Source organism: Macaca mulatta, chromosome 17, assembly GCF_049350105.2.
Source record: "Macaca mulatta isolate MMU2019108-1 chromosome 17, T2T-MMU8v2.0, whole genome shotgun sequence".
In the NCBI taxonomy this organism is placed as follows: domain Eukaryota; kingdom Metazoa; phylum Chordata; class Mammalia; order Primates; family Cercopithecidae; genus Macaca; species Macaca mulatta.
Window position 1 is genome coordinate 66,302,501 of NC_133422.1, and position 12,760 is coordinate 66,315,260.

The 12,760-nt window shown below is 33.5% G+C and overlaps 1 protein-coding gene across 2 annotated transcripts in view; it reads right to left on the bottom strand.

Moving 5' to 3' along the window:
- The window catches only part of DACH1 (dachshund family transcription factor 1), a 435,676-nt gene that overhangs the window by 116,930 nt on the left and 305,986 nt on the right, over positions 1-12,760 (bottom strand). For both annotated transcript variants that reach the window (XM_001082626.5, XM_015121170.3), the window contains 2 exons: positions 9,405-9,540; positions 6,552-6,686 (listed from right to left, as the gene is read on the bottom strand). In XM_001082626.5, coding sequence (XP_001082626.1) covers positions 6,552-6,686; positions 9,405-9,540 — 271 coding nt within the window. The remainder of the gene's footprint in view (positions 1-6,551; positions 6,687-9,404; positions 9,541-12,760) is intronic.

A 12,760-nucleotide genomic window follows, 5' to 3' on the forward strand; every position in this document is an offset into this window, starting at 1 on the left:
AGAAACTTGAAAGTTCAGTGTGACGTGATGGTCATCAAGGTGCATGGGTAAAAAGAAAATAAATATTAAAGTCTATATTTTATACCAATTACCCATCATTACAGGGCTGTTATGAATATCTTACTACTGTAAGTATTTTCTTCAATTGTCATTGAAATATTATTACAAGCTCTGCTCCTAGAAATAATTCATAAAATAATGAAACCAGTGTCTTCAGCAAGCTGAGCTATGGCTTTGTATATGAAATCTGCCATCTACTTAAGAAAGAGCTCTGGGATCCAAAGAAACTTGTTGTTGTCCAGTGTTATGAATCACAGAACTAAAAGTGATGGCACTAACTTCAACGCTTATTTCTGAGGCATGGAAACTGAGGAGGAAAATCACCTAGGTAAGTAATACTTACAGAGAATATTTTATGAGACTGAGATGTGGCAACAAAAAATATATTTCGATGGTAAAAGTGAAGAAGTTGTGTGTTAGAGAATTTTACAAGTGAAAATACTCATGGCCCCATAATATGTGTTAACATTATCAAAATATAGAAAATTGTAAAGAATAAAGGCTTTTAGTCTATGCAATTATATATAGACCCAGGAGATACTAACAGGCTCCCATAAAGTTGTTGTATGTAATATTTAGTATTGATTAATTTGAATAAGATCTATCTAGAATTTAAAAGAAAAAAACTATTTGTTTACTTATAATTTAATTTTTTATTGATACATAATAGATGTCTATATTTTGGTGGTACAAAGATAGTTTAAGACATTTATATAATTTTTAAAGACCAAATCAGTAGAATTGGGATATCCATCACCCTAAATATTTGTCTTTTCTTTATGCTAGAAATATTTGAAATTATTCTCTTCTAGGTATTTTGAAATATACAATAGATTGCTGTAAACTATAGTCACCCTACTGATTTATTGAACACTATGTCTTATTTCATCTATCCAACTGTGTATTTGGACCCACTAATCCTCTCTCCTCCCCACTGTTCTAAACAGCCTCTGGAAACCAGCAATCTACTACCTTCATGAGATCCGCTTTTGTAGTTCCCATATATGTGAGAACATGTGCTAATTGTCTTTCTGTGCTTTGCTTATCTCACATAGCACAATGACCTGTAGTTCCATTCAGGTTACTGCATTTTTGAAGACTCAATCTTGATTTAAGTTAGGAATTTTAAACAATGAGAAATGCACAAATAAAAATATATTTCAAAAATTATTTCCAAAAACTTGAAAAAAGTGATACACAATAATTTTCTTTCAAAAGGGCTTTGTATGAAAATGGTCCATAAGGTTGGATGCTAAGACTAAAATATAAAGAAGAGACAAAAAGCCAAATATGGCCGGTTTGCTAACTACTTGATTGCCTTTAGTGCTCTGTCCTTCGCTTTAGATTACCAACATGAAAAGTTTTTATACAAGGATGTTGAATATTGGAAATCTTGAGCACTCCCCACCAAGCAGAATATGACACAAAGGAAGTGCTTTATGGCCTGAAGCAAATCCCCTGGATTTTCTGCCTCTCTCAGATTAGTCCTGCTTCTAAAATGTTTGTCTCCTGAAGTTGTCACCAGTGAAAGAAAGTTTTCTCATTTCTTACGAAAACAAATGAAGAGAAAAGCTTTATCTGTAGGAGAAAGTACATATTAAGAAAAAAATCTGTATAATTTTAATGAGGAAAGGGAGTGACACAGAAAGAGTGATTGATTTGCATTTCATTTGTTTTCATTCACATATCTAGCTTTCAGTAAATATCTATTCATTGATTATCTCACATTGGACTACTTATTCCAAGACCAAAATACAATAACACAAATTAGGTATGCAACAGTTAGTCCCAACTATAAATGCTTAAGTTTTCTATAACTGGAAGAAGTTAGTATTATAGGCTTCTCTCTATCATATATATAATTTTTGATCAATCAAAAATTAGATAAATTGTATAATAACAAAAATGCACATATTGAATTACAGGCAAGGTAAGAAGTATGCTCCAAAATTTGTTGAAAGTAGCAGCAATTTGGCCGGGCACGGTGGCTCAAGCCTGTAATCCCAGCACTTTGGGAGGCCGAGACGGGCGGATCATGAGGTCAGGAGATCGAGACCATCCTGGCTAACACGGTGAAACCCCGTCTCTACTAAAAAATACAAAAAAATTAGCCGGGTGAGGTGGCGGGCGCCTGTAGTCCCCGCTACTTGGGAGGCTGAGGCAGGAGAATGGCGTAAACCCAGGAGGCGGAGCCTGCAGTGAGCTGTGATCTGGCCACTGCACTCCAGCCTGGGCGACAGAGCCAGAATCCATCTCAAAAAAAAAAAAAAAGAAAGAAAGTAGCAGCAATTTAAGAAAAACCAAAACAAATTATGCATGAGAGAGCAACACTGTAAACTAGCATCAGTGGACAAATGTGTGGAGGATAAACAGAGAGATCCAGCATCAAGAAACAGTGAGCCTATTTATATGCCACAAAAGTCAATTATTACAGCCTATTCCACTATATTTAGAATGAGGCAAAAGATCAGCAATGTTTCAAAACACAGAATGCTCTTGAGAATTCCAGATGTTTGGAAAAGCTGAAAGACAGTTGTTTTTAAAGCCATGCTATGTGCTATCCCAAAGTTTTCCTAAGCATATATCTTTGACAAACTCCTGAGTTTAATTGAAGTATCTCTCTTAATCTTAAAAGTATGTCTCCTTATACTTGAGATGACTGCAAAGGTATTATATATCTATCACTTCTTTTTTTTTTTTTTTTTTTTGGAAATGGAGTTTCGCTCTTGCCGCCCAGGCTGGAGTGCAATGCCATGATCTCAGCTCACTGCAAACTCTGCCTCCCAGGTCCAAGCAATTCTCCTGCCTCAGCCTCTCAAGTAACTGGGATTATAGCACCCACCACCATGCCTGGCTAATTTTTGTATTTCTAGTAGAGACAGGATTTCACCACGTTGGCCAGGCTGGTCTTGAACTCCTGATTTCAAGTGATCCATCTGCCTTGGCCTCCGAAAATGCTGGGATTTCAGGACGTGAGCTACCACACTTGGTCTATTATTTATCTCTGTGTGTGTGTGTGTGTGTGTGTATATATATATATATATATATATACACACATATATACCCACACACATATATATTTATAACAAAAAGTTTTAGGCTTGAACCTATATGTCGGTTCATATCCAAATATATATATGTAGGCTTTAATTATACTCTCCCTAAGCTCAAAACCCTGTATGAGCATTCTTTATTTTTAAAATGGAATGAATTTACTCAGTAGTTGAAACCACTGGTCCTTCAACTAATGGTGACTTAATTTTTTTGGCTGATAGAATGAAACCCATAGCCATTTAATATTAAGAAGAACATAAAATGTTTAAGTTACTGATGCTTAAGATTTCAGACCACAGTGATTCTCAGAATACAAATAAATTTTGGCATCTATTTTTGGAATCAGTGTTTTCTAAAGATTTAATTGCCTTTTGAATAATTTAGTTGGCAGACAGCAAATTAAATATAGGTTCAAGCCTAAAATGACATAAACACACAATTAATTTCTCCATAAATATCTATCTCTAAATAAAGTTACTTGTTTGATATAGATATGAGTTGTAGGAAAGTTACAGGGATATTATGAGGCCCATGATAAATGTTGTCAGGAAAGAAAACAATTTTTGATTTAGTAGTCTCTAACAATCTAGAAAGCCCATGAATATTTACTATTAATTCACTATGCTAAAAACTAGATAAAAGAAAGTACACACAAGAGAAAAGCATCCATAACAAAACACTTACTAGAATAGTATCAAAATCTATCAAAATTTTGGGATTACATATACACATTTGAAATCAATGATAGTTTCACATTTCTAGGAAGAATCTTAAAAATGTATTTGTCACCATAAAATATACGTCAAAATATTGGGAAACTTTTGGGCTACAGTCAAGGACTTTGTTCGTACAGCAAAACAATTTAGAAAACCTTGATGTAAGTACCATTAGTGATATAGTAAGTGTTTATGTATATTCGTGGTCAGAATGTTCTAACGTGTTTCATATAAACGTGCTTTCTGAAGGTCAGATAATTTCACCTTTGGCCTTACTATTAATCTTTAAAGCATGTGATCTCCACAGTCGTTTCAACTCTTGTCTGTCTCTTAGAATCTTCTAGAAATTCAGCCCAGATCAGTATGCACTCAAAGACTGCCTAGTCTGTTTAAAGCAAATGCAGTACACAGATGACTCCTAAGCAGCTTACATTCTAGTAGTGGAAGGATAGCAATGAAGAAATAACTTCCAAATAACAAAGCAAATACTTTAAAACATGCCTACATCAACCTAGTATATTATTTTAAAAAATGTTCCATGTTGGCAAAATTATAATAATAATAAATGGATTGAAATAATGACATATGAAAAAGGAATAGTTATGAAAAATACAGGTCAATTCAAAGGATAATGTTACACAAAGCTCTCCACCAAAAATTCTAGTGAGATTTGTTATTCCAGTTTTAGTACTGGTCATTCCTTTTGTATTTTTCTCTTCACTACCACCTCTGGACTTGTATATTTCTCTTAGCCCTTCTCTACCATGGTGCTGCAAGAGAATTTAGCTCTAATATCCTGACATTCATCATATAACATAAATTAACTTCCTTCTTAGGCATCCCAAATTAAACTTGGTAAATAGTATGTAAGGGAAAATTGAGAAAAGAGTGACTCAAATAATTTTCTGTAGGGCTTTATTCTTTAGCTCAACTCTAGTGGAGAATGATTGTGAAACCCGTAAAATTAATTATTATATTTAAATATCATTACTTAAAACTTGAGTCTTCGATGAAACTTTATGTTTTACCACTATACTAATTTTTTTTTTTTTTTTTTGACATGGAGTCTCACTCTGTCACCCAGGCTGCAGTGCAGGGGCGCGATCTCGGCTCACTGTAACCTCTGCCTCCAGGGTTCAAGCAATTCTTCTGCCTCAGCCTCCCAAGTAGCTGGGACTATAGGTGCGCACCATCACGCCCATCTAATTTTTGTATTTTTAGTAGAGACAGGGTTTCACCATATTGGTCAGGCTGGTCTCAACTCCTGACCTCGTGATCTGCCCGCCTCAGCCTCCCAAAGTGCTGGGATTACCGGTGTGAGCCAGTACACCCAGCCCCACTATACTAATTTTTACAATATTGCTATGCATGGATTTTTGATTAAATATCAAAGGTATAGGTCAAAATAATATGATGGATAATATATATGACATTCTTCTTTATTGCCAATGAAGAGGTTGTGAAAACAATGTAAGTAAAAAACTTAGAGACCATCTGACCTAGTCATGCACTGCATTAGAATAGTTAATTAAATAACACCTGATATCAAGTTTCACAATAAATAACGTAAAAATTTTATTAATGCTTCTATTTCTCAATTATGCCTAGATGTTAACATGTTAGTACCTTGATTGTGTTTTCTCACTGACATTCCATAACTCAAATAATCTAATTTGTAGAAATATATTCCTTCTCCCTAAGGGATTTAGCAGAGCTATTTTTATGCTGAAAAGGAAATGTTTTATGTAAGCATGTTTACTTTTTTGTGAGTAGTCTTTTTGGTGGGAAGAAGGTACCCCTCCTTAACTTAATCTCCCTCCACGCATTTATTCCTATTCAATTATTTAAATACCCAATTTTATTTCCTTTCCGTGTTGACAGCTGATTAATTGTGTCCCTTTTGTTTTCCAAATAAATAATCCTTATTCACAACACTGATTATTTGATGGCTTTGTCAAAAAAAGATAAGCAAATTATCCTATATATATTTATAAAGTTTGAAAATATTAAGTTAAAATAAAAGATAGGTGGGAAGATTCTTATATTCACAATTTAACACTCACAATTTGAAAATATATACTTGCATCTCCAAGAATAAATTTCTAATATGCTGACTAAAATCATATTTTGATTTTTTCATGGAATTATCAAATAAGGCATGAAAATACACATTTTGCCTATGAAAACGGGTTTGGTTGACATTAACAAAATATAAGAAACTTTTTTAGCTATGTACTACCTGGCCTTTCTTGGTATATTTTGACAACTATTTTGACAACTACTAGTACATTGACATATAAAATATATTTCTGTTTCCTTATTGGTCTATAAACTGTTTTTCTAATTCAAAAGAAGGCAGAATAACCCTTTTTATACTGTTATTGTTGTATCATGCTAAGTAAAATGACAGTGACCCTGAAGGCATTGAAAAAGTCAAATAGCAGATCCTTTAGGAACTGAGAAATAACAATTGGGACTTTTTCTTTTAATGTAATGGTAACTAAATTGTAACTTACCTGTTGTATAAGAGAAGTGCAGCAGGTCTTCATTCATATCTTTTTTTGTTGAATAGGTTTAATTTGTACTTTATATTGTAGATTTTAAAAACATTTATATACTTTTTTTTTACATGATGTAGAGACAGACTTCATTCTGTGATTAAAATTTAGTTCTAAAATCTATTGAATCAGGAAAAACAAGGAATATATAATCATACATTACCTTTTTCAATATGCATCCTTTTTGACTCATGTCCCATGTCATGACCAGCCAAATCCCCCTCTTTGGGCCCAGGGAGTACATTTGGTGATAAGCCCATCAGCATCTGGTTCATGGACAACCCATTCTGATGGACCGCTGTTATACCCGAAAACAAACAAAAGAAAACACAAAAACACCATAACACACAAGGTTCCAATAAGTCAGTTAACTCTTTTTGGACTCAACAGTAAATATCATATTAATATAATGGTCTAACTTTAAATTTGTAATCTATCCCTAAAAACACTGTGATAACTGATAACATGATAATTCATCAGAATATGCAGAAAATACTGAAAATGACATCACTTCACTTTATTTTTATTTTGCATAAAACAAGATTTTTATCTGGAAAATATAAATTTTTAAAATATAAGAATAATACAGTAGAAATTGCCATTTGGCAAACATCATTAATAATAATTGTTTCAGGGATCAAGGGATAATTCTGAAACTAGTGAGTGGAAGTTTGGTTAAGAAGAGAATATTTGCATAGTCTTAAGATATTTTCTCACCAGACACTCACTATCTCCAAAGGTAAACCACAACAACGACAAGTAATATTTCAATAGAGAAACCTGGTAGTCACCACCTTAAGAAAGTGAAAAAGTTATTGCTGGCATTGTAGAAATGTGTGTCTCCTGAAATGATTCACTAGGAAGGACACACTATCACAGCTGTGTGATTCTCGCCAAACATCCATAACCTAAGTCTAATCAAAAGGAAGCATAAAAAAATCCAAACTGAGGGACATTCTACAAAATAAATGGCCTGGCTTGTACTCAAAAAAAAAAAAAAAAAAAAAAAAAAGAGTTACTGAAAGACAAAATGGACTAAGGAACTGTTCCAGATTAAATAATACTAAGAGAATATGACAACTAATTGTAGTGTGTGGTCATAGATTGGCTTTTGTACCTAGAAAAAAAAAATCTTACTTTAAAAAATATTGGTGGGAAAACCAGTGCAATTTAAATAAAAACTGTAGTTCAAATTTTAGTACTATAATAATGTTATCTTCCTGATTTTGATCATTTTTCTGTTATGTAAAATAATGTTCTTCTTTGTAGAAGATAAACAATGACAAATCTGAGTAAAGTTGTATTAAATCTATGATAGAAGCCCTAGGTAACATTATGCCTTTATTGAGATACCACTTTCAGAGAGACCTTGATTGGTTGATTGACGAGGTAAATCAGGATGACAAACGCATAAGAATGATTTGTATATTTGAAAATTTTCTAAAATTATTTTAAAGTAATATGTAACATATATGCATATATATGTGTACGCATATGCGTATATATGCATATATATGTGTATGCATATGCATATATATGCTATGTGTGTGAATGTGGATGTATTTCCATTTCAACAATTATGGCATCCAGGCATATAAAAATGTCTCCTTTGTTTCTATCAAAAATTTAAAAAAATAATATAACCATTAATAAAATAACATGAATGTATAATAAAACTCTTTCAAATCTTCCCCAATCTGTCCATCATTTTCATTTTGTTCCAAAAAAATTTTTTTTCTCTAGGACAGCACCTTTCCAATGACAATATATTATAATGAAGCCAATATTTATCATTAAATTTCTGATTCTAGGGTCAACGTACCATAAAAATATACAGTAAATATTTTATTTGAAAACTATTTTAAAATTGTGTATAAAGTTATAAAATTAAGGAAATAAGTTTCAGGCAGGCCAAAGCAAGTATACATATTTAGTATTATGTTGAACTATATAATTGCCAATAATTGACTATCTTTTATTTATAATTATTTACATAGCATTTAACTTAATCTTTAAATTATCCACTTCAATAGCTCCCAGATCAACAATTTTCACTTTATGCATACATTCCTTTATAACCTATAAAGTCACTTTCTAGAAAATGCTTTCCTATTATGAAAATATTCTCAACAACCAAATAACTTAAACAAATTTTGTATAATTAGATGAAGTTTATGCTATAAACTTAATTGCATAAAATAATAGCTAAATTCTGGAAATAAGGAAAATATATAGGTTTTATCAAACAAGTTATTCTCTTTTAATATAGTCATTTATCAAAAGAACAATCTGAGATTATTGTATAGACACAAAAATCACTTGTTAATTTGATGGCATTTTAACTTTATTCTTCATTTTCTTGGTCATAAGTACCAAGGTTAAATATTGTGAAAATGTTATAAAATAACATACAGTCCTACTTTTCAAATTTTAATAATAACAATATATGGCAATAGTATGCATTATTGATTATTACTAATTCAAACTCTCAAACTTAGCTAATTTCAAATTCTTTAATTCATTGATCACCTGAATGACTTACAAATGTACGTTTTTAAAATTTATTATTTTGAATTTAACTCATTTCTCTTTGTGGATATCTCCATTAACACAAGGATAAAATTTAAAAGTCAGTGAATTACAAAAATGGCCAGGTAGTATTTGAGGAATGATGTTGAATAATCTATAAACAGTGTACCAAGACACTAGATATTTGAGAATTGGTTGTGTTTACTTCAGAAACCAATCCAAAAGGTTACTTATTTTCTCTGTTTCATAGCTCAAATCTTTATATGTGGCATCGAAGCGAGGAAATTTATATCAGGACCTGTTAATGTAGTATCATACCTCATGATATTACGAACTGGGAAACATAATTTTGAGAGATGGCTATTGCTACAGAGCTTCAGAACATGATCCATCTGAGATCTATTTGGAATGAGGGCATGTTGATTAGAAAAGCCAGCTGAACCCTAATAAAGTTTAAAATTGTGACAAGTAGAAGTATAAGACCTACGGATTCTGTCAGAAGAGCTCTCAGTCCTTGCAGGGGAGCTGGACACACTGCTGCTGCGATGTGATGATGGGTGACTGCCAGGCCTTCTCCCCTCCTCCAGAGAGGGGGCAGGCGAGGGGCTATCGGGAACACGCTCCTGCACCAGCGAATGAGAGAAGGAGGGTAGAAAAGACATTAAATATGACGAAATTTTACTTAATGAATGTTGGTTTTCTCAATACAATAAGAAATGTAAAGAGAATAAACACTTTGTTTCATCAGCATTTAACTGTACTAAAAGATACATTTATCTTGAGCAAAGCCAAATAAAGTAGAAAAAGATGATTTATGAAACTATGGTTCTACAGGCAAGCACGACTGCAGTAATGGCAAATGTCAATCCACTCTGGAGAAAAAGTAAGCCCTAAGAAGACACCCAAAAATATCCAAATAAGAACCCATTAGACAACAAAGGTCTTGGAGAACAAAGAAGTATTATTTATCATTTTGAAGAAATCTTTAAATATATTCCCGTGTTTCCGTAAGTATCTAAAGATCATGTAATAAACACATTATCAACATGACTGACCATAATAATAATACCAGAGGAATTTGTAACAGGTATTCCATCCTGGCACTGCTCTGGGCATAGTCACATTTTAAGGCATCACGGAAATGGATTATTATTTCATATTGGAATATTTTTCTTTGGTTTAAATAATTCTCAGAGTACCTACCACATCTAGCTTCAACTCAACCACACAAATGTATTAAGGGCACATTTATGAAACATGTATCAATTATGTCCCAGGGAAATTTGGTACTGTGTTTTCTGATACTCTATTTTATATCAACACTCTTGTGTCATTCCATACCTCCCTCTCCAAGTTCTGTGCATTCTCTATTAGACAAATATGTAAGTAGATTATATAAATGTCTCCAATTAGCTATTATAAATGGAATTACAGATTAAGAAAGAAGGTACCCATTGGTGAACACTTGCTACTTTGAGCAGCAAAATATTTATACCATCAGTTATTAACAGACACAGGTCTTGATGCCTTTGCAATAATTAATAAATGGTAAAAAGTGTGGAAGAAAACTACATAAAGTATGTAGATGTATAATGTACTCATAAATAATTAGTACACTATTCCTTATTAGGGTGAAGATATGCAAATATGAAATAGAGGTAAAAAAATCTAAAATGTAATTGGCCTGTAGGAGGCTAATATTTCCAAAATGTCAACGTTAACTTAATATGGAAAACAAAGAGGAGGCTCCAGGCTTTGTACTGCCAGTGAGAATGATGATCATGCTCATCTTTGGTCAAAATGATTCCATCAGCACCGTGATGCTTTGAAATCCGGCTGCACATCAGAATCACCTGGCATGTTCTTAAATGTGCTTATGCTTCAGTTTCACTCCCAGAGATTCTGGTTTACTGAGGATTATGGCTTAATTGTGTCCCCCAAAAAGATTTGTTGAAGCCCTAACCTTTGGTCCCTATCAATATGAATGCATTTGAAAACCGAGTCTTTGCAGACATAATTAGTTAAGATGAGAACATACTGGATTAGGGTGGCTTTTAATCCCACGTGATTCGTGTCCTTAGAAGTAGATGTGAAGATAGGAGGGAAGAATGTCATGTGACCATAGAGGAAGCGATTAAACTTATACAGCTTCAATCCAAGGAATAGCAAGGATTGCCAGCTGCTAGCAGAAGCTATAGAAAGACACCAAAGGATTCTACCTAGAATCTCAAAGGGAGCTTGGCCCTTATGAAGTCCTGATTTTGGACTTCTAGATTCCAATAATGTGAGACAATAAATTTCTGTGGTTTTAAGCTACCCAGTTTCTGGTTCTTTATTATAATGGCCCTAGAAAACTAATATACTAAGACTAAAATGGGACCCAGATTTCAGTATTTTTTAAAGCTCTCCCTATTTTAATATGGAAACAAGATTGAGCTGTACTTTAGTCACACTCTTTTAATTTTTCAATGGTGTACATTGCCAATAAACATCTTCAACAGATATGCTTAGACTTCATTTTGAAGACCATGACAAATAAAATGAAAATAACCAGAAAAAAATAGCCAAGCCCTTTCCCCAAATCCATGTCATAAAATGGTTTCCTAACATATATTTCATGGAATTTAAAAAAAAAAAAAGTGCTATAAGAAACTTCATGACAAAACAATATTGTAAAGGAAAAGAAAAAAAGAGGTCAATTAAATTTTAATCTCAAAAGTTGCAATGCATATTAGAATCTTGTCGTAATGATTACTTGCTGAACTTTAAGAGTTTTTGGACAGGGCTAATATGTGCTGACAGGCTTCTGTAAAAGACAATAAACCGCCACAGAAGGCAGATGTATTGTTAGTATTACACTAAAAAGCATTAGCCCTTTTCCATAATTATTCAGAGATTAACAATTAAGTGCTTTATTTTCTGCAAATAGCAAAATTGGTATGTAGGTAAACGTAAGCAACACGCAATATATTTTCCATCTCAAGTTATGTGGGGTTTCCACTTGAAATACTGCAAATACGAAAATAAGGAAAGTGGAAGGGAGAGAGAGAAAGAGACAGAGAGAAGAGATAGGGAGAGGAGAGAGAAAACAAGGGGGCGAGGGCAAAGACAAACACACACATCCCAGATATTAAAATTTAAAACTAACTTGTTTAGATAAGTTTATAACATGCATGCATTTGTTACACGCTAGGATACTACAGAAAGACGGCATCCAACTTTACAGATTGCAGATTAAGATGTTTTGAAATCTTTATCACAGGTAACATGGAAAACGAATGTATTAGCAGTTATTTTTCCAAACTAACTAAATGAAGCATGTATGCTTTTAAAATGTCTAAGGCAAACAAACGACCAACAGTTTTAAAAAACAAACATGTAGGGTGGGCGTGGTGACACGCCTGTAATCCCAGCACTTTGGGAGGCCAAGGCGGGCGGATCACGAGGTCAGGAGATCAAGACCATTCTGGCTAACACGGTGAAAGCCCGTCTCTACTAAAAATACAAAAAATTAGCCGTGCTTGGTGGCGGGCGCCTCCTCCCAGCTACTCGGTGGGCTGAGGCAGGAGAATGGCGTGAACCTGGGAGGCGGAGCTTGCAGTGAGCTGAGGTAGCACCGCTGCACTCCAGCCTGGGTGACACAGCGAGACTCCATCTCAAAACAAAACAAAACGAAACACCACCACCACCAACAACAACATGTATATGACTTAAAAGAGCAGAAACTTCACATCTGGATGCCAAAACTTACTTCCTGTTTTCTAATTATAATTACCCTAAACTATAAAGAAGCTTCAAATGGCAATATGCTCATATTAAATCATTGTAATCACAAATCAAAGG